Raw genomic sequence first — 23,056 nt, forward strand, 5'->3', positions numbered from 1 at the left:
AGTGACCTGAAAGGACACACTACCAGGACATTCAGATGCCTGTCAGCCACGCACAGGATCACACTGTTTAAAATAGATCCCCATGGATCTATTCCAATTGGGCTTGCCTTAATAGTACTACTTTTCTGATGCAAACATGTCAACATGCTTGGCTTGCTTTAACCAATGAAACGTGAGTAAAGGGCTAGAAATGGGTCAGTGGGTTAAGCGACCTGCATCAAGCCTGACAGCCTGAGTTCCAGCCACATTGTAGAACGAAAGAACTGACTCCAATAGCCTGTCCTCTGACTGCCACACCCAAAGTCGCACACACCCCAGAGAGGCTTAGCAGGAATGACAGCCACAGGCAACCTATGGCAGATACAGTGTGGCTGCCATAGGCCACTGAGATTTGTGTAACACGAAGTACTATCTGGTAGAAGGTGATGGACGTTTCTCCTTCCTGATCATGGCTCTTTCTTCTACAAGTTCATTTGGAAAACTGAAGCTGAATGAATTGAGCACTCTGAGGGTCATCAATCTGTATGATGATGGGGAAAGTCACCTTGCATTTGATATCGGTCTACATGTCCCTAGCTACTCATACTGGGGGTCAAGAGCTTGAGTGTTTCTTTCTTTCTTGAAAGTTTTATTTTAATTTTATGTGTGTAAGTTTTTGCCTGCATGTATGCACCACCTGTGTGCTGGCATCCAGAATCCAGAAGAGGGTGTTGGGTTCCCTGGAACTATAGTTATAGTTGTGAGAGCTACCATGTGGGGGCTGGGAACTTAAACCCAAGTCCTCTTTAAGAGCAGCAAGTACTCTTTAACAGTGACGCCATCTCTCCAGGCCCAAGTGTTTCTAACTCAATTGACAACCTCTTGTCACTCCCTATTCCATAGATCTTAATGGGAGCAACAATTTACCGATTTCACGCGGTGGCCAATGCCCATGATGAGTTTTCCTTCCTTCTTCATCTTGTTCACAAACTCCATAGGAATAATGCCACTGTCAAAGGCTTTACTGAACATCTTCGCTGCTGCATCCAAGGCACCCCCAAACCGATCTCCCTGCAGAGAAAACATACAACACTGCCCTGAGTGTGATGTTTTCCTAGCTCTGAAAACCAACCCAGGATGCCCAGAACAGTCTGGGGGTTTATAACCAGGGGGTCTTAGAAGGAGCATTTATAAAGGCAGCACGATGCCAAAGCTGTTACCTCCCTCCCAGGAAGGCCAGACTTACAATGGTGAGCAACCCTGATGTGAGGCTGGAGACCAGGTCCTTTCCAGCCCGAGCACAGATGATGGTATTGTGGGCTCCAGAGACAGCTGGCCCGTGATCAGCTGTCACCATCAGACACATCTCAATGAACTGGCAGGAATACTTAGGCAACCTAGAAGGGGCACACAAAGGTGCAAGGGAGAAGAGTTGGAACAAAGTCCAGGAGCTGTGATGACAAGGGTACACTTTCTTCCACAGCCTGATTCTACTGCCAATTCCAAATCAAACTGCTCCTGATTCCCGCAGGTATTAACTCTGCAGAACATGATATTAATACTGAACCATCTTTCTGTCCATAAAAGGTTTCTGAATGTTCAACGACCAAAAGTTAATTCCAACCAAACTGTAATAAATCTGCAGTGTTTGCCCACGTTGATCCCCATGACTCCGTTGCAGTCTTAGTTCTGAACACACAATTTGCACACTGTGCTGTGCATGGGCGACACTAACAAATGCTACCGCTACCTTACTGTACAGCACCAACAGATGCTGTTTGAGACCCTTGGCTCTGACTTGAGGCTATGAAACATTATGAACTGTTGTTTTCACTATACATATAAAACCTTTCTCCTCTTAAGAGACATATATGCTAGGCGGTGGTAGCGCATGCCTTTAATAACAGCAGTTGGGAGGCAGAGGCAGGTAGATCTCTCAAGTTCAAGGCCAGCCTGGTCTACAGAGCCAGTTCCAGAACTGCCAGGGCTACACAGAGAAATCCTATCTTTGAGAGAGAAAGAGAGAGACAGAGACATACATACTAGTACATCTTTGCATTGTGTTATGTCAAAATGTTAGACTTTAAAAATTGCTGTTTTGAGTTTCATAAAAAATTGTTAAATCAACTTTGGTTTGGGATTAGGATGGAATTTCCAATAATTTCTGAAATAGTCCTGGACATACTTTTGCCATTTGGTAGTACATATTCATCCAAAGTGGTGTTCTGAACATTGACAACCATAAAATCAAAGTACTAATCGACTCTGCAAACACTGAAGATGTCAGCCAAGGGTTAATTAGTTTGTGTGTGCATGTGGGGTTATGCACATGCATGAAGATGCCAGAAGAATATGTTAGTTGGGGGACTTTCTTAATGGCTCTCCACCTTATTTATTTTACCTCTTGAGACTGTCTTACCACGAAGGCTTGGCCATGCTTGATTCTGTTGGGATTAAAATGTGCACCACCACACCCCATCATCACCTTGATTTCTGAGACAGGGTCTCTCTCTCTCTCACTAAACCACTAAACTCACCCTTTCTTTCTCTCTTTCTTTCTTTCTTTCTTTCTTTAAAAGATTTTATTTATTTATTTATTTATTTATTTATTTATTAATTATACATACAGTCTTGTGCCTGCAAGCCAGCAGAGGGCACCAGATCTCATAACAGATGGTTGTGAGCCACCATGTGGTTGCTGGGAATTGAACTCAGGACCTCTAGAAGAACAGTCAGTGCTCTTAACCGCTGAGCCATCTCTCCAGCTCCTAAACTCACCATTTCTGTCAAGACTGGCTAGCCAGTGGGCTCCTGGGGCTTCCCCACGTACCCCCTCACCCACCAGCACTGAAGCTATAGGATCATGCAGCTATGCCCAGCTAAGAATTTGAACTCAGATCCCTCTGCTTTCACGGTTAAGTGCTCTTACCCACTGAGCCATCTCCCCAGCCCCAAATGAAGTTCCTTATGTAAAAATAAACAAGCAAATTTATCTCATGACTGTACAAATTTGCTTTGTCTTTAATAAGTAGTAAAATTATACATATAGCAGAGAATTATTTTATAATAAATTCATTACCAGTAAGTATCTGATTTGTACACCTATTTTATAAATCTGTACATCTGCAATTACACAAAAACTTCACGGGCAGCTGGGTGGTGATGCACACCTTTAATCCCAGCACTCAGGAGGCAGACGCAGGTGGATCTCTATGAGTCCCAGGCCAGCCTGATCTACAGAGTGAGTTCCAGGACAGACAACAAAGCTACAGAGAAACCCTATCCTTTTAAAAGAAAAAAACAAAAAACATAAATCAAAAAACTTCAAGGACGAGGCTGGGCATAGTGTTGCATTTCTTCAATCCTAGCACATGGGAGGCAAAGGCAGATGGATCTGAGTTTGAGGCCAGCTTGGTCTACATAGTATGACCCCATTTCAAAATGATGCAAAAAGTCAAAATTAAAAGAAAGAAAAAAAAGAAGGGAGGGGGGCTGGAAAGATGGCTCAGAGGTTAAGAGCACCGACTGCTCTTCCAGAGGTCCTGAGTTCAATTCTCAGCAACCACATGGTGGCTCACAACCATCCCTTATGAGATCTGGTGCCCTCTTCTGGTGTGCAGATATACATGGAAGCAGAATGTTGTATACATAACAAAAAACAAAAAACAAAAAAAAGTAGATGAAAAGGGTTACCAGTTTAAAAAAAAGTCTGAGACACCTTGGTGGTCAACACTGAGTTTCTGTAATGGGATTTGATCTACACAGTGGCTATGTCTCGACACATGCCTGCTACCAGAGCGGAGACGCAGCCCCTGCCCCACACATCCTGCAGTATCCAATCTCCCCAATAATGATCAAGGGCTGAGTCTGGACATGGGGGAGGCAAATGTTTACAGGAAAACCTCTCAGGCACTATACCCCAAGATTGTCCAGGGAAGGCCTAGATCATGACTGCAGCGTCTCTGAAGATGAAGGTGTGACAGAGCCCAAGGCTTTCTTATGAAGAGCTGTTCAGTGCTGTGCAATCACACATATGCTACCTTGCCTAGCTGTCAGCCTTACGAGTGATGGAAGACACAAACATCGACAATTCAGGCTGATGAGACAAACAATTTGCCAAGAGGAAGTAAGCATGTCAAGGGCTGCTCTGCAGCTTTACCAGGGGCACTAGTTGAGGTCACTGTAACTGTCCCATTTCTTTAAAAGTTCTCAAGGGCTCTCATGAGGCCACTCATTTTTCCCTTTCTTGTTTTACAAGTAACCTCCCTGTCCTTAAGTTGGTATATTGGGTGGTTTTGTGTGTCAACTTGACACAAGCTAGAGTCATCAGAGAGGAAGGAGCTTCAGCTGAGGAAATGCCTCCATGAGATCAGCTGTAAGGCATTTTCTCAATTAGTGATCAATGGGGGAGGGTCCAGCCCATGGTGGGTGGTGCCATCCCTAGGATGGTGATCCTGGGTTCTGGAAGAAGGTGGGCTAAGCAAGCCAGGGGAAGCAAAGTCAGTAAGCAGCTCCCTTCCATGGCTTCTGCATCAGCTCCTGCCTCCTGGATCCTGCCTGCCCTGTTTGAGTTCCTGTCCCGACTTCCTTCAGTGATGAACACCAATGCTGAAGTGTAAGCCAAATAAACCCTTTCTTCCCCAACTTGCTTTTTGGTCACGGTGTTTCTTCAAATCAATAGAAACCCTAACCAAGTTGCTCTGTGTCCACATAAATGCCGACACTCCTCGGTCTGCCCACCGCAACTCCTGTGTCAGAGGAAGGACATGGACTCTAAGCTTAGTGCCCGACCACCCCTGCCTATCATGCCTCACCGTCTCTGGAACCAGAGGAGGCCGAGGACGCCACCGATGCCCATCTCTTCCTTGAAGACCTCGGTGATGGGCATGCCTGCGTAAATGAGCTCCTGCCCTCGCTCATCACAGATGCTGGTCATGAATGAGGCAGGTTTTCGGATCAAACCCAGCTCCTGAGCAAGGATAGAGAGACACAGGGCTATGGTGACCATCGGGGACTTTTTCCTAAGACAGATAGCTGTCTGTGCCTTCAGAACAAAGATGTCCCAGGAATGTCTTAGCCATTCTGAGGGCCAAGCAGCAATAAATACCCAGAGAAACTCTTTCCAAGCAGTGGAGGCTAGCAAGGTATAGTGGTGCACACCTTTAATCCCAGCAGAGGCAGGCGGATCTCTGAGTTCAAGGCCAGCCTGGTCTACAGAGCCAGTTTCAGACAGCTGGAATACACAAAGAAAACCTGTCTCAGAAAACCAAAAAAAAGAAGAAGAAGAAGAAGTGGAGGCCAGGTATGGTGATGCACATCTTTAATCACAACACTTCGGAGGCAGAGCCTGGTGGATCACTGATCTTGAGTCCTGGGTCTACATCGCAAGTTTCAGGACTGCCGAGACTACTTAGCAAGTCTGCCCATAATGTGCCTTTTACTTCTTAGATATGTTCCTTTGTATATTCTAGGAAAACATTTCTTAGAAGTAGCTTTGTAGACACAAAACTGCTGGGTGATGAGACACTTTTTTTTTTTTGGAGACAGGATATCATGTATCCTAGGCTGGCCTCAAAACTCTATGTAACTGATCTTTGATCCACCTGCCTCTCCCTTTTGAATGCTGGCCTAGAACACTTAGAAGCTGACTCCTTCCAATATCCGGTAAAACATATGTGGGGCCATGTTGCCCATTCTGTCACCTGACCTGGAAATAAAACTGGGGACAGTTCAGGCACACAGTACATGGGATCCAGTTTCTGATGCTTCTCTGATGGAGAAGCTTGGCATGGTTGCTCTAAATAGTTTGAAAGGGGCCTGGTTTCCAGGAGCTCAAACCAAATCACCTTAAAATTCACTGACTTAGAGCTGGGCATGGTGGCACAAGCCTCTAGTCCCAACACTCAGAAGGCAGAGACAGGCAATCTCTGAATAAGGGCCTAGCCTGGTCTATATAGCAAGTTTTAGGTCTGTGGAGATCACATCTTACACACACACACACACACACACACACACACACACACACACACACACACACACACACACACACAGAGAGAGGCTGGAGAGATGGCTCAGAGTTTAAGAGCATTGTCTGCTCTTCCAGAGGTCCTAAATTAAATCCCAAGCAACCACATGATGGTTCTCAACCATATATAATGAGATCTGGGGCCCTCTTATGGAATGCAGACATACATGCAAACAGAACACTGTTTATACAATCAATCAATCAATCAATCTTAAAACAAACAAGAAAAACAAAAACCAAAAATCTATCTTAGCCCTCCAAGGGACACCCATGACACTTACCCTGGCCCAAGAGTAGTCCATAGGCACTGTTGGAGGTGGCACTTCCTGAGCAGGTACAATGGCTCCTTTGGCCACAAGATCTTCATACACTGACCTGGGGGCAGAGACAGGAGATGTTATTGTTCATGCAGATACTGTGAGGCTCTATCCCAAAAACTGTAGGCTTCTTCAGCTCTCAAGACCCTACTCTTACCAGCTGGATCCAAAGAACTAAATGAAAACAATTATAGCCCAGACTATTGCTCCCACCCTTCGCTCTACTTTAGATGTTGAATCTGGGGATGAAAGGAAGAGAGACAAGAACAGCCAAGGCAGGTTCAGGAGGTAGAAATAGAAAGTGAATGTCCAATAACTCTTTCAATCAGAAGTGATACTCAGAATGACACCTTCTAAACATGTCCAAGCCCATGTCTTATTTATTGCCACCAGAAACCAGCCAATCAGGTAGCCTCAGCTGACCAGCCTGATTGTCCTGGCTTTTAAACTAAAACAAAAGCCAAGAAAAAGATGGTTTTCCCTATAGTGCATTAGAGCCCAAGAGGAACTGAGAGTATCTGGATACCCCTGCACTAGAGGGGCTGTTGTCCTTAGGAGGGATCAAGAAAGGGTGGGAGACCACATCCTGTCCACTCCTTACTGAATGATTTCTCCAAGCTCATCGAAGCTGCGGGGCACAAACACTCCTGCCTCCTTCAAGGCCTGGTTCTTGGCTACTGCGGTTTCAGAAGCCTGGTTGGCACAAGCTCCAGCATGGCCAAATTGGACCTGCAATGCAAAAACAGCAGCTTACAAGGCTTGTTACTCCTCCGAGAAAAGCAAAGGATCCTGGGAAACATTAGCACTGATGAGAGGTTGGCCTGTGCCAAATGCTTCACACATGTTCCTTCATTTAAGCCATTAGAATAGGTTACTGAATAGGTAGAATGGGCAATTCTCATATCACAGATGTGGAAATTGAGGCAGGGAGAAATCAGCTTCCTCAAAGTCACATACACATTGTGCACTAAGGCCAGGATACAATGCGGTCAATCCAACTTCACAATCATCTTCTTTGTATGAGTCATGTTTGGTGTCCCTGCCGCCAGTGGTCAGAGGGATCAGGAGGAGACTCAGCTCTTAGAGTGAACTTGCAGCCTTGAGTTCAGGAGAGTTCATGTGAGTGCTCATTTCAAGCTGTGTGAGAAGTCAGATTTTACATCACTAGGCTCACATCCCTAGAGAACAATTAGCAACTGCTGCTTCTTTCTGACCGTGGGTTGGAGAAGGTGTATATCCAGTGAAACAGGAACATGAGGGAAGAGAAAACCCATCAAATAGCTCTATAGGGGACAGCAAGGTGGCTCAGTGGGTAAAAATGTCTGCCACCAAGTCTGACAATACTGGAAAGAATTGACTCCTACAAGTTGTCCTCTTAGCCCTATATGTATGTCGTAGCACACACACACACACACACACACACTCTAAATGCATTTTTTTTTTAAGAGCTAGGTGGAGGGGCTGGAGAGATGATGGCTCAGAGGTTAAGAGCACTGACTGCTCTTCCAGAGGTCCTGAGTTCAATTCACAGCAACCACATGGTGGCTCACAACCATCTGTCATGAGATCTGGTGCCCTCTTCTAGTGTGCAGATATACATGGAAGCAGAATGTTGTATAAATAATAAATAAAATATTTTAACTAGCATCTAGTCTGTTCAACCAATGCTCCCCACCACCAAGCACTTTCTAAGAGATCACTCATTTGATGCTCTTTCTGGTGCCTACTAGTGTTTCCTTGAAGGACTAAGTAACTGGCCACAGTCACACAGGTAATTCGTGGCAGCATTGGAATCCAGGCAATCTTGGTTCCAGTCTGTGTTCTTGCAGATTTCAATGATCAAAAGAGGCTTCAGTGCTGGGGTTTATCAAAAGGCTAACAATGCTTTCTCTGTAGGACTTCCTTTGTCTGCCTGGGTGGATGGCTGGGAAGGGGAGATTCTGTACTCAAACTCTGGGGCTGGAAAGTTAAGCAGGATTTTCATAGATCCCTCCTGCTAAGCTACTCTGGTTGACCATGAATTCCTGGGTTCAAACAATTCTGCCCGAGCAGCATGTGTATACCATCACATCTGACTAAACACATCTTTAAATTCTGGATTTCTCAAAGAACTAAAACCCAGGTTTCTAAAAGGGGAAAAAAAAATACAGACAGCATTTCCCTGACTTAGAGCAGCCCTGTCTATCCAATGGGCTGGGTGTTTGCTTTGGAAACCTGTATTTTGAGACCCACACTTGTAAAAGTGCCACTTTAACAAGGCCCCATTTCTAGTTCTCCACGTGATTTTTAAAGATTCATTATTTTTATGTATATGAGTATTTAACCTGCAAGTACATATGTGCACCATGTGCATGCAGTGGCCAGAAGAGGGCAGCATGACCCTGTAACTGGAGTTAGAGCTATCAGCAGTCATGTAGGTGTTGGGAATTGAACCTGGGCAGAACAGTCAGGGTTATCTTTCCAGTCACAGTTCCCAGCTCTTAACTATTTCTTCCAAAAGCTGCCTCCAGTATGCCAATTAGTGGACATTCCCCTCTTAGAAATTAAGAGAACGAACTGCTCAAGAATCCAAGATCAACTGTCAATCACTGTATTAGTCAGTATTTGTATAACCTTGCAGTGTCACACCGGAATTTTAAAACTACTTTTAAAACTTAAGGCACTTTGAGGTCATGCACTTCTCATGAATGATGGGGGAGGCCAGCAAGATCCAAAGAATGAGGTTCTGACCCCTTGGACGCATCTCTGGCATGGTCAGGATAGGAAAAAGCAGGCAGAGAGAATCAGAGAAGCAGAATTACTTTGTGAGGGAAGGTCTGGGAGGAAGACGGTGCCAAGAGAGAGAATGAGAAGCAGCTTCACAAGTGTTTGGAAGAGACACTAAGTTCCTGAGCATGCCAGACATTACAGCCACTTCTGTTTGGGCTTTGTGGTATGTGTGTGTGTGTGTGTTTGTGTGTGTGTGTGTGTGTGTGTGTGTGTGTGTGTGTGTGTGTGTGTGTGTGTATGTGTGTGTGTGTGTGTGTGTGTGTTTGTGTGTGTGTGTGTGTGTGTGTGTGTGCGCGCGCGCGCGCGCGCGCGCATGTGTGAGCGCATGTAGGCATGCATGCTCACATGCATGTCCATGTGGAGGTCAGAGGTTGAAAATGGATATCTGCCTTAATCACGCTCTGTCTTATTCTTTGAGACAGTATCTCTCACCGAGCCTGGAGGTCACCAATTAACCTAGACTAGCTGGCCAGTGAGCCCAAGGATCTGCCTGTCTCCACATCACCAGCTCTAGTATTACAGGTGTGTACCGCTGTATCTAGTTTTATGTGGGTGCTGGGGGCCAGACTCCAGTTCCTTGTGCTTATACATTGATTGAGTCATCTCCCCAGCCTTTGTTTTATCATGTGACCCATATTAGCCTTGAACTTGTGATCCCCCGAAAGGCATGTGTCATGTTCAGCTACATTCATTTAAATCATCCCCCAACCCAACTTTACAGCTCTGCAAATGGAGGTACAGGTGCACTAACTTGTCGTGCCAAGTCACAGTGCCAGTCACTGTGGGCAGGATTCTGGACCACACTGTCTCCTTTTGCTTACTTGGAAGGAAAAAATTCCACAGTTTACATTCACCAAAGAGATCATATTTAACGCTTTTATAATATCCTGTCCTAAGACAGGCCTGCCTGTTTCTCTAGTACACAGACATACATGGTGACCACATCGTCCGCGCACACAGATACGCACGACGACACTCTCCTCCCAATGTACACACTAGGCCGCTTCCATCCTTCCCATCACAATGTTGCAGGGCTACCCTCGTAAACATCCTTTGAAGCACTTTGCATTCAGGTCCACAGGGTGTGCAGCAGTGGAGATGCTCCTTCAGAGATGTGCAATGCTAACAGCCACCTTGAGGTGGGCAGAATGAGGGTTCATAGGTAAAGAGCTTTGCTGCTGGGCTAGGGTGGAGCTCAGTGAGGTGGGAGGCACTAGGCTGCCTGTGAGGCACGGGTTAGGTTACACCCGCTCCTCCAATGCAGAAGCCAAGCCTTCTCTACACACACATCAAGGACCCCACAGGCTGTTCCACTCTGCTGATAAATGAAGTGGTTGACAAACTGTTTTGTTTCCTTGAGACAGGGTCTCACTAGTAGCTCTGGGAGGCCTGGAACTCACTATATAGAAAATACTGGCCTCGAACTCAAAGAAACCTGCCTATCTCTGCCTCCCAAGTGCTGGAACTAAAGGCGTGCACCACCACACCTGAACTGACATAGTTTTTTTTTTGTCTCTTGAGACAGGGTTTCTCTAGCTTTGGAGCCTGTCCTGGAACTTGCTCTGTAGACCAGGCTGGCTTTGAACTCACAGAGCTCTGCCTGCCTCTGCCTATGAGTGCTGGGATTAAAGGTGTGCGCCACCTTACCTGGCCTGACAAATAGCTGTTGTGTTTCATTTTATTTTTATCATCATGTGATTGGCCATCTTCATGACAAAGGATGGTCTTTAAGTGGAGCCCTGACTCTGAAGTCCTCTTCATCCCCACTCAGCCTCTAACAGACTCATCATCCCCTTGTCTCAGGAAGCCCTCTCAGCACAGCGCAAACAAGTGCCACAGTGTGAAAGTGGAGCCCAGGGAATAACTTGTAGGAGCTGGCTCTCTCCTTCCACTGTACACATTCTGGGGACTGCATTCATCAGGATTAATGACAGACTCCTTTACCCATTCGGTCACCTCACAAGCCCAGTATGTCATCTTAATACATCAAGAACAATCCCCTCTCTACCATCTGTTGCAAGGAGTCCCTAACATGGCCTCCAGTCTAAGCCCAGGCTATAGCCTCTTCCTCCTTATCCTCCCTTGTGTCAGAACTCAGTGCCTCATCCAGGCCTTAACCTGCAGAGCAAGAGTCCAAATGAGATAAGCTCCTGGCAAGCAGACCTCGGGCTCAGCTTTGTGGTCACAAAGCAAGCAGTACAGGCTTATTGAAGGAGTTACCAGCTTCATGTGATCCTGTACGGTTCACCTCAGATACCCTCTTCTGCAACCCCATTTTCTACCCAGTAGCAGCCTGTCCCACTCATACCTCAGAGGAGAACATGGTGGCACAGGTCCCAATGCACCAGCAGACCACTGGCTTGGTGAGGCGGCCCTCTTTGATGCCTCGGCAGATCTTATACTCCTCTGTGCCCCCTATCTGCAAAGGAATGGGGGATGAGAAGAGGCCCACACGTTAGTGGAACCCATTCCACTAGGACCAGCCCAACAGCAGGAAAAACTGTCCATATAATGCAGCAAAAACATAATAAATAAATAAGCAATTGCAAAAATTTTAAAAGCCCACCAAATCCCATGAAATTAAATAAAAACCAGGGAACACAAACTTGAGCTATGTAACAGATGGTAAGCTTACTTTCTACCTAGAAGATTTGTCCTAGATGCATAAAGGAATTACAAAGGAGAATATGTGTCTTAAGGAAGTTCCTGGGTATCCAGAGTATGTGACGGTGTAGGATTAGACCCACTCAGAACAGTAAGAAATGGGCTCACACAGCCTCCTGAGTTTAAAAACTGCCCTTGCAGAGGCTGAATGATGTCAGCAGTTAAGAGCACTGGAGGACTTGGGTTTAGTTCCCAGCACCCAAATGGTGGCTCACAACCACCTGTAATTCCATTTCCGGGGGATCTAACATCCTCCCTGACCACTGCAGGCACGAAGCACACACATGGTGTGCAGACACAAAGACAAAACACTCATATGCATAATATTAAAAAAAAATTCAAGAGACCAGCCCAATCTACAGATTGAGTTCAAGGACAGCCAGGGCTACACAGTGAAATTTGAAAAACCAAATAAAAAAATTTAAAATTAAAAAAGAAAACGCTCTCACTCTCTAGCTATGCTCCCCACCAGTGGAACAGAGTGTCTCTTTCACTGGTGTTCAGTGCCAACTCTAAGCCAGAGTCTCCTGGAAACATCACCAGGAGTGTCACTTTAAACTACGTAGTGTTGAAGTGCTTGGATTTTTAAAAACAGGAATCACAGGCGACATTTATAATCAAAAGGGGACCCTCCCCATAAAGCAATAACAGCAACAACAACTCACTTCCCCAAGAACTACAATCATCTTGACTCCTGGTGTGTCCTGGTACCGCAGCACATGGTCCATGAATGTGGAGCCAGGGTACCTGCAGGAGACGGGAGAACGAAGGAGGGTTAGGAGACAGCCTGGGTAGGTGTGAGTGCAGGAGACAGGAGAATGGAGGGCTAGGAGACAGCCTGGGTAGGTGTGAGCACATGTGAGAAGCACCTACTACACACAAGGAACACTGACTGCTCATGGGTATGCACGACCACGACAGATGCAGAAGCTCCAGCTAATGGAGGCAGGTGGGAGAGGCCAGGAGCAAGTGCAGCAGATTGGGGGAGTGGGAGGGACTCCACTAGACTACTAGAGTAGTTCATTTGGGGAGCAAGTGTTCCAGAAAAACCTGTGTGGCAGTCTATTTTTTTTTTGGTGGGGGGGCGTTTCTCTGTGTAACCCCGACTGTCAGGGAGCTTGCTCTTAGACAGGTTAGCCTTGACCTCTGAGATCGACTATTTGAGTGTTGAGGGGGACCCAGTCCCTGGTGCTGCCTGACTCAGCACTTCATCAAGACCTTCCTCACCCAGGCACCCACTCTAACAGGGTCCGGCAGTCACAGAGACCGGCAAAGTAACTCCGTCTCCTAGCAGCTTTTGAGCCTCCAGCCAGACGGAGCAATAGTTACAGTGATAACAAACAGCAACGATTAATGATTATTATGGATTTACTGTGCCGGCCATTGTGCCTCCTTACTCTAGTAATGACCTACTGAGTAGTAAGTAGTACCACTAACAAAATTGATGATGGGCTGGAGAGATGGCTCAGTGGTTATGAGCACTGGCTGCTCTTCCAGAGGACCTGGGTTCAATTCCCAGCAACCACATAGTGGCTCACAACTGTCTGTAACTCCAGTTCCAGGGGATCTGGCATCCTCACACAGACATACATGCAGGCAAAACATCAAAGCACAAACTAACAACTATTGAGCACCTACTAAGTGCTAGTCCCTGTGTTAGCCACTTTATTAGGCCTTGCTGGGTCCCCCCAATGACTTCATGAGGCAGGACGTCTATTTTATGCACTTAATATGCAATGGTGTAGAGGTCAAAGGAATCAATCTGTCCATACAGCCCCCGGTGGGAAACTGAGATTTGAACCTATTTGCGATAGCTTCAGAACTAGCCTCTTAACCCCTGTACTCTGCTGCTCCCTCCCTTCCCACTCACAGACAAAACCCTGAAACAGCTTTCAAAACAATTCTCTACAGTGTCTACGTCCTGGTCCTGAGATAAGAACAGTCCCTATTTAAGGGACTTACCTATCTTTATTAGGGGTCCAGTGCTCAGGCAGTAAGCAACACACCATGCTTGTTGCCCAGCTAGCCAAATCCCCTGTGGAAGATTCCCAATATTACCTGTCCCCACCGATGGCCACACCCTCATAGACACCGTCTGTGGTCCGAGAGATGATATTGTTGAGTTCATTCGACATGCCTCCAGATCGTGAGACATAGGCCACACTGCCTGGGCGGTATAATTTGGAGGCCAGGATGTTGTCCAGCATACCACCAGTATTACCAATCTTAAAGCATCCGGGCTTGATGCCCCCAACCTGCCAAGGCAGAAACAGCTGCTAAGAAAGCAAGGTACAGGAGGAGCCAACCACAAAGCCCCACTTTACCTGCCCCGTGCCTCTGGCCTGAGTGGAGAGAAAGTGGCTGAAAGAACTACACTCGCCCACGAAGAACCTCTTCCTCTCTTAAGACATTGCAAGAATGCATGGAAAACGTGGCTCTAGAGTTTTAGATCCGAGTACTTAACATTACATTGTCTCCCGAACTTCATGGGTTACAGCACCCAGCAAAGATGCACCACAAGCTGGGCTTCTCAGTGAACAGTGACATCTTGCTTATAACACAAGCAATCCTTTACTTACTGCAAAGGTTCTAGTTTTAGGGATGGCAACACAGCATCCTCTTACCCAACATGCATGAGGAGCTAGAGGAATAATCCTAGCTCCTATTTTTTTTTTCCTGGCTTCTAAGTACTGAGATTTAAGGTATCACTACCACCACCACACCCAGACTTAGCTTCAAACTTCTATTTAAATTTATTTATTATCATTTCAAGTCTATGGGTATTTTTGCTTGTTCTGTATGCATATATTTTCTGCAGAGTCCAGATGGTGGCAGATCCTTTAGACCTGGGGCTACAGTGACAGAGAACTGCCATCTGGGTGATGGAAACAATAGCAACAAGTGTCCCTAACTACCCAGCCATCTCTCCAGCCCCAGCTTCAGTGTTTTATACCACAATTAAGTTAAAACAAAGAGAGTAATGTCTTCAAATGTGAAGTCTGAATCAAAAATAAGCCCCCAGGGACTGGAGAGATGGCTCAGAGGTTAAGAGCAAATACTGCTCTTCCAGAGGTCCTGAGTTCAATTCCCAGCAACCACATGGTGGCTTACAACCATCTGTAATGAGATCTGATGCCCTCTTCTGGCCTGCATGGATACACACAGGCAGAACACTGTATACATAATAAATAAATCTTTAAAAAACAAAACAAAAACCACAACAAAAAAAGTATACTTCCTGCATCCTTGGGATTTTTAGAGTGGACACTCACCGTGGCTGGCCCAATAATGGTTACTCCCTTCTGGTCAGCCTTCTTGATGAGCTTCCGTGTCAGGGCCTCAGGGATGCCTTCTGCTATTATGGCTATGGTCCGGATCTAGAAGATTAACAAAGTCCCTTCTGTGACATTTCACCTTTGATAGACAATGGCCCCCTCCTAAGCCCAGTGTCCCCATCGAGCTTTCAAGAACAAAGTAGGGTGAACAGAATGCACTTCCTCCCTCCCACAGGTCTCAGGTCCTGCCCTGGTCACTTCAAACTCCTCTCAAAAGGAGATGGATTGGGTCAGTGAGAAAGCTCAGCAGGCAAATGCACTTGCCACCAAGCCTGATGACCTGAGTTTGATGCCAAGGACAGATAGAGTAGAATGAGAGAACTGACTCCTGAAAGTTGTGCTCTGTATTCCACATGTGTGCCACACACAAAGACAGTAAGTGTAAAAATAAATAAATAAATAAATAAATAAATAAATGGCACAGCAGTGGACATTAAAACAACTGTCCGATGCTACAAGGCTCTGTGCATGAGCAAATGCAAAGGCTTTCAAATCTCTCCTAGTCTGCAGCTACAGTCTCTAACCTAAACCCTCAGACTCAAGTGATTCCTACCTGCCTTTCCCTGTAAGTACCCAAAGAGTCTTGTCTCTGTCCCTATGAGATGTTGCCAGTGCACAACAGAAACAAGCTGCTCCCAGTTGCCCGGAATGGACTAGAGGAATTGAAGACCTAAGAACCATCACTTGGGTTCTGGACCTAACTATAAAGGGTCAAGATCATACTTTAGGCTTTGTGGGTCTTGTGGTCTGTATGGCAAATTTCTAGTGTGTAAGTATCCATGCAGTAGCTGCATTTTTTTTTCTTCGTTTTGGTTTTTCGCGGCAGGGTCTCTCTGTGGCTTTGGAGGCTGTCCTGGAACTAGCTCTTGTAGACCAGGCTGGTCTCGAACTCACAGAGATTCTCTTGCCTCTGCTGGGATCAAAGGTGTGCACCACCATGCCCGGCCTCAGTGGCTGCATTTTATTTTATTTTTTAAAATACTTTATTTAACTTTATTTTATGTGCATTGGTGTAAGGATACCAGATCCCCTGGAACAGGAGTTACAGACATGTGGGTGCTGGGAATAGAACCCGGGTCCTCATGAAGAGCAGCCACTGCTCTTAACCACCGAGCCATCTCTCCAGCCCCAGTGGCTGCATTTTAATACAATTTTACTTGTGAAAATAGGTGGGGGTTATATTTTGGGTTGTTTTTGTCAAAGTCCTCCTTAACCTGAAAAAGTAATTCATCTAAACAGCAGAACAATTTTATGTTCTCATAAACTTGGGATCAAACTGGGAAATAACTGGGATCAAACAACTAAAAACCAAACAAAAAAATATTGGTCTAAGGGACTTTTACAAATCAGTAACAGAAGGCAAATATTGCAACAGAGAAAAAAGAGAAGAGGGATAGGCTGCAGTGGCCACAAATAGGACACGAATGGCCAGCCAATGTTTCTAAAAGTTTGTTTTAGTTAATAACCAAAGACAGCAGGTTAAATAGAACACCAATTCACCACACAATTGTTTGGTGTTGGCAAGAAGAACCTGGAGTTGGTGGCACATCTTTAATCCCAGCACTTGGAAGGCAAAAGAAGGAGGATCTCTGTTGGTTCGAGACCAGCCAGGGCTAGATAATGAGACCCCGTCTCAAAACAAACAAAACAAAACTGGAAGTACTACTGATGGAGGTTAGACCATGAAAGCTCTGGAAGGTGTGTTAAAAGTTTCCAACTGGCCATTCTGATGTGGCAGCCCAACTTCTAAAATCTGTGCTAGGGTGAAGATACATACAAGGGGCTGGAGAGATGGCTCAGGGGTTAAGAGCACTGGCTGCTCTTCCAGAGGTCCTGAGTTCAATTCCCAGCAACTACATGATGGCTCACAACCATCTATAATGAAATCCGGTGCCCTCTTCTGGTATGTAGGCATACATGCAGACAGAACACTGTACACATAATTAATAAACAAATCTTTGGGGCTGGAGAGATGACTCAGTGGTTAACAGAACTGAGTGCCCTTTCAGAGGACACAAATACCCTGTACCCATATGGTAGCTCACATCTGTAACTCCAGTTCCAGAGGATCTGATACCTTCACACAGATATACATGCAGACAAAACATTAACAAACACATAAATAAATAAATAAATAAATAAATAAATAAATAAGAGTGTGCCAATGAACAGAAAAATAAATAAATGAATGAATAAATAAGTAGGAGTACATGCAAATGTTAACCCAAGATGCTTGTGAGAAGACTGGAAAGAACAAGAATGTTGCTGGCAGCCTATCTACTGGTACAGAAAGGTGTAGAGGGTATACTGAAACCTGGTGACCATGAGAAATGAGATGTGGGAATATCCACTTGCTGTTTACCTCCCAACATCTGTTCTGAAATAATATATAATGCCCTACAAGAAAGTGCTTTTGAGGGGGTGGTACTGGGGATCGAACCCAGGGCCTTACATTTGCTAGGCAAGTGCTCTGCCACTGAACTACACTCAATCCAAGAAAGTGCTTTTCATCCTGTTGTTCGAGCCAGTCTGGGAGGGAAAGAGTCTGGACATATTACTGGTGACCCAGTGAAGCAACCATGGCTCACTGTGAACTCTTAGGCCACCGCGTAGAAGTAGAAGTCTCTAAGTACTTTCACTCAAACCCTAGCCTCTCCCAAGTCCTCTGTCCCAATTGGCCATAACTGTGAATTCCATTCAGAAGCTCTTTCTGATTCCCCACCCAAACATCCTGGCGGCCATCATCTACCTGTGCATAGCTCATGGTCTCCATGGTGCTGTCATAAGCAGATCGCAGAGAGGCGAAGTTGATCAGCACATCTACCTCCGGGTGCTTTTTCATGGCATCAGCCATGTTCTTAAAGACAGGGATTAGGATTTCTTTGTGTCCCCAGTAAAACTTCTGTTTGTGATCCCCACTGCAAGAAAGCAGAGGAAGGAGTAAGGCCACCTCCCATCCATCAGGTCTGGGGAAGGGGAAACTGAGTGGCGGAAACCCAAGAGAGGCAAGGTTGGTGTTCTCGAAGGTTCCCATCTGAGGGAAAATGGGCCCCCAGGAACATGGACTGTCCCAATCTCTGGTATGGGCAGATCCCTCTACTGTAAACACGGGGGACTAGCTGACACTGAAGCTTCATGTAAAGATGAGAATCTCACTGAGCCACTTCCTGGCATCCTGCCTTGGCATGACTCACGTGAAGGGGTAGACCATGGCAGCCACTGAGGGCTCATCTCGGGAGCACACGTAGTCGAAGTCCAGCATGCCTTGCACAGCCCGCGTCTGCATGCCCCACACGATAGCCTTGGTATGGCGGCTGAAGAGGGTGGCACTCTTTCCTAGTGGGCAAAGAGACATCGAGTGCACCCAGAACACACACCTTAGGACACCCACGGGGGCTGCCTGCCCGAATCCCCATGCTGCATGTCCAGTTTGGTAGCTCTTCAAAACAGCAAACGGATGTTAAAATAATAAACTCAGAGAAATCTGCCTCTAATTTTTCTAGGTGGAAGCAGCAGAGAGAGCTAAAATATCTAGTGCCTGGCTAGAGAATAGTCCCATGGTGAATGAAGGAGGCCCCACGGCTGAAGATGTCTGAGAGGATGCTTACAGGGCACGCTCAATGTCCCAGGTGACTATAGCTACAACAATATACACAGGTGGTCTGTGTACTTAATAAAATTTTATTTTCATTCTTTTGTGTTTTTAAATGCGTTTATTTTATATCTTAAGTGTTTTGTCTACATGTCTGTGTACCACAAGTGTGCCCACTGGGGCCAGAAGAGGGTGTTGAAGCCCCTGAAACTGGAGTTGCAGCGCCATGTGGGAGCTGGGAATTGGACCCAGGTCCTCTGGAAAAGCAGCTCTTATGAGCCATCTCTCCAGTTCCCTGTTTGTGTTTTGAGACAGAGCTTCACTCTGTTGCTCTGGCTGACACGTACCATGCTATATAGACCAGTCTGGCCTGAAAAATCACAGATAGCTGCCTGTCTCTCTGTCCCAAGCGCTGGGGATAAAGACTTATGTCACCACACCGGTTTTTGTTTATTTTAAGTTGTTTTTAATGTGTACACGTGTTTTGCCTGCACATAAATGCACCATGTGTGCAGTGCCTATGGAGACCAGAAAAAGGAATCAGATCCTCTATAACTGGAATGACAAGCAATTGTAAGCTACCACTTCAGTGCTGGGAACCAACCCATGTCCTCTGCAAGTCCTGAAAGGGCTCTTAACCTCTGAGCCGAGTCTCCAGCCTCAGCTGCTGTGTTTAAAGCAGGATCTCATGTAACCCGGGCTGGCTTTGAACTCACTATGTGATTGAGGATGACCTTAAACTCCTGCTCTTCATGCCTCTGGCTCCCAAGTGTTGGTATTACAGGCACAGGCCACAGCACCACGTCTTCTGACTTTATTTTCAGTTTTACTGAGACAGGATCTCACACTACAGCTCAGGTGGCCTGGAACTCACTAGACAGCCAGGGTCACCTGGCTATGCCAGCACTTCTGCCTCAGCCCTCTGACTGCTGGAATTACAGGTATGAGCCACACACCTATTTTTAAAGGCACTAGAAAAACGTTTAGCTCTCCCTATTTTGATGCCTGAGGACTTTACTCTCCCAACAGTGCTAATCAGCCTGTAAATCTAGACACAAACCCAGCAACTGTCTGTATTTGAAAGCTTACAAATTCTAGGTCAGCAGGTGAGGGGGTCCAGTGGAGAGACTTGGGGCAGGCAACCGGGGCTGAGGTCAGGACAGACTTGTCTCTCACTAAGGTTACAGACTGGGCTTGGACACTAGGCTGAGCAATGGTCAGCCAACATGGGGCCACAACCCTCTTTCCCCTATTCTTCCTATGCTCCTCATCTCCCAAGTGGCTCTTTGTTGCTCAGAACAACACTACTGAGACAGGCTTTCTAATGGTAGGAAAGATTAAAGAAGAGGGCAGCTGGGCATGGAGGCTCACACTTCTCATCCCAGCACTTGGGAGACAGAGGCAGGTAGCGATCTAGAGTGGGAAGCCCTGTCTCAAAAAGGGGGAAGGGGACATGACAACACAAAGGGGCTACTGAAACGTGGTCATTAGCTAGAAGGAAAAGGGTCCTTGCCGACCTTCCCCTTCGACTCCCTGAAAGTCCTAGGGGAGGAAAGCAGCCCTTGAGGGACACTCTGTGCTGCCCTGGGGAGAGCAATGCCTCTCACCCAGAGGCTTCTGGTATTAACCTCCTGTACTACTGCAAGCTTGGCTAATTAAGATCAAGGGCTGATTGAATCACTGTGCAGGCCAGCAGTAAGCCTCTCAGGTCAGAAGAGCTTGATTTGTGAATACCTGGGATTTACTGTCAACTGGAACCCAGGGTTCCTACAAGACATGGAACATTAGAGTGTGGGCAGCCACATAATCCAGTCTCACACTTTGTAGCCCCAGGAAATTGAAGCAGGAACTCACAATGATAATGGTCTTTGGAAATCTAGGAGAGCCATGATTACATGACTTAGAAAATCTCAATTGTGTGATAAAGAGGGCCACAAAGCAGTGGGGCTCTGCCACTCCCAGGGGAGTCTACACTGAGTCCAAGTACCTGCTACACATAAATCTGTCTGCAGAGATAAAAACAAAGGGCCCAAATCCCTACAAGCCCAACCACACTTCCTGATTTAAAGGGCAGAGCTCAAGTGCTTACCTCCTCAAGCACAGAAAAACAAAAGCTGAAGCGGCCATTGGCATCAGGAGCCGGAGGCCCCAGAGAACCTTTAAGGCCACCTAGGCGTGGAGAGCACTGTGCATGACCTGGTCTCCTCCTGGACCCACTCTTCTGTCCTCCCTCTTCTCCAGCTAAGTGGCCAGATAAAGGCCCCTCCCACAGCCCACTTCCCCAAGGGGAGAAGAGCTTCCCCAAGACTGAGTTTGTCCCGGTTCTATTGGCACACTGATCTTGCCTTCTAGGTAACAATGGATCTCAGAGGAGCTGGAGAGATGGCTCAATAGCTAAGAGCCGGTACTGCTCTTGAAGGGGACGTGACCAGTTCCCAGCACCTGAATCAAGAGGCTTACAACAGTTAAAACTGTCCACAATGCCAGTTCCAAGGGATCCAACACCCCCTTCAGGTCTCTGAGGGCACCTGCACTCACATGAACAACTCCATACCCAAACACACGCACAAGTTAAAATTAAAAATAAATCTTGCCAGGCGGTGGTGGTGCATGCCTTTAATCCCAGCACTCGAGAGGCAGAGGCAGGCGGATCTCTGTGAGTTCGAGGCCAGCCTGGTCTACAGAGCGAGATCCAGGACAGGCTCCAAAGCTACAGAAACCCTGTCTCCAAAAGCCAAAAAAAAAAAAAAAAAAAAACCCAAAAAATCTTTAAAATAAAAAAGCTAAGCTGGGCAGTGGTGCTGCACACCTTTAATCTCAGCACTTGGGAGGCAGATGCAGGGGGGATCTCTGAGTTCAAGGCCAGCCTCCAAAGCTACAGAGAAATCCTCCCTCAAAAAAAGCTAGCTAGCTAGCTAGCTAGGGCTGCTGTTTAGATATTCCTACCCACCCTAGAGATCAAAGTCATCAATGAACTCTCTTGCACTTCCAGCCATGAATGTCAGCTACACGGAGAGGTGTGGTAGAGCTCTGCATGCAAGAAGGCTCTGAGTTTGATCCCAAGTACTGGGAAAAAGGCACAAGAAGTTCTGATGCTGGTAAATGAGTAATCTACTTGCTTGTCAATGGGCAAATGTATGTGTACGAGTAAGTGTATGTGCTGAGAATGTGCCCTGTAAACTGTGGCCTCAGACACCAAAGCCCAGATCCTTTCAGGTCTTAAAACAACCTGTTTTAGAGATAGACACCACCTGACCTTCCTGGCTTCTCTCTTTACATCTTTGCTCTTCGATGGAAACCTGGGAGAAATCTACACTGGTCTGGAATTGGGAGCCGTGGGATGCAGTTGTCAGTACTGAAGCTGAGGCAGGAAAAGCGAGGCAAAGATGAGATGCAGATGAGAATCAGGGTTGAGCTGTGGTTCCCTACAACAGCCAGCAGTCAGAGGCTCTTTGCCACTCCTCTTTCAGCTGGATGTTGCCCTTTCCCAGGAGCCTCCCTCCTGGTACCCCTAAGTCTCCACTGTGGGCTGCCTCTTGCTCCTTCTTACATCTCCACCTCCCTCCAAGGTAAGGAGCCAGAGACAACCACACAGTGAAGAGAGTGCTGTGCTAGGCAAGTAAGTACTAAGTAGGATAGGGAAGGGATAAGGAGCAAAGACTAGGACTTGGGGGTGGGGGCAGGCCACACCAAGGTGGGGATAGAAAATATACTACACAACACTGCAACCCACCAGGGAAGGAAGAAACAAAGCACACAGAGAAACTGGAACCCACTAACAAAGCCGCACGCAGAATTGGGGCAGGGTCGGGGCATCCTACCTTGCAGGGATCTTGGACTTGGGACTGAATCTGTTAAAGAAAATGACCAAGGAAACTGCGTGAACTGGTGGGAGGCTTTGGTGGGAGCGCAGAAACAGTGGACAGTCCCACAGACAAGCCTTCCGGTGCTGTCACTGAATAACGCCAACTGAAGAGGCAAAAGCACCAGTGGGCAGAACAGAAGCAAGCAAGACAAAGAATTGGGGTACAGAGAGAGGGCAAAAAGAAGAAGGCTAGGCAAGTGTACTGAACACTGAAACCTCCTCCGGGCCCTCCAGGTGACATACTTCCATCTGGGCCTCCAGGCCGGCTGGGTCATACCCTCTTAATGCCAATCCCTCTATCCTCATGCAGCCTAGTATGATGATTAAACCAGCACGGTGCTGGGTCCACTATTCTCCGCTGTGGACAAAGGTGATACCTTGAAGACTGCAAGGCAGAGACTTCTAATCTTGAGTATCTACTGTCATGATTTCTAAGATGTCCTAGTCCAGCTTGACTGTATGACAAAGAACTGCAAGGCTGTCAGCCAGGGGAAGCCAGTGTCACTCATC

General features: G+C 46.6%; 1 protein-coding gene across 7 annotated transcripts in view; it reads right to left on the reverse strand.

Annotated features, from left to right (window-relative positions):
* Acly (ATP citrate lyase) overlaps nt 1–23,056 on the reverse strand; it is a 45,231-nt gene that overhangs the window by 3,831 nt on the left and 18,344 nt on the right. For 5 of the 7 annotated variants that reach the window (XM_035448352.1, XM_035448349.1, XM_027428154.2 and 2 more), the window contains 12 exons: nt 22,503–22,532; nt 18,284–18,425; nt 17,839–18,007; nt 15,027–15,131; nt 13,813–14,009; nt 12,420–12,501; nt 11,399–11,509; nt 6,923–7,050; nt 6,286–6,379; nt 4,794–4,948; nt 1,226–1,376; nt 907–1,050 (listed from right to left, as the gene is read on the reverse strand). In XM_035448352.1, coding sequence (XP_035304243.1) covers nt 907–1,050; nt 1,226–1,376; nt 4,794–4,948; nt 6,286–6,379; nt 6,923–7,050; nt 11,399–11,509; nt 12,420–12,501; nt 13,813–14,009; nt 15,027–15,131; nt 17,839–18,007; nt 18,284–18,425; nt 22,503–22,532 — 1,508 coding nt within the window. The remainder of the gene's footprint in view (nt 1–906; nt 1,051–1,225; nt 1,377–4,793; nt 4,949–6,285; nt 6,380–6,922; nt 7,051–11,398; nt 11,510–12,419; nt 12,502–13,812; nt 14,010–15,026; nt 15,132–17,838; nt 18,008–18,283; nt 18,426–22,502; nt 22,533–23,056) is intronic. The other 2 variants (XM_035448351.1, XM_035448353.1) reach the window with 1 other exon arrangement.

Source organism: Cricetulus griseus, chromosome 7, assembly GCF_003668045.3.
Source record: "Cricetulus griseus strain 17A/GY chromosome 7, alternate assembly CriGri-PICRH-1.0, whole genome shotgun sequence".
In the NCBI taxonomy this organism is placed as follows: Eukaryota; Metazoa; Chordata; class Mammalia; order Rodentia; family Cricetidae; genus Cricetulus; species Cricetulus griseus.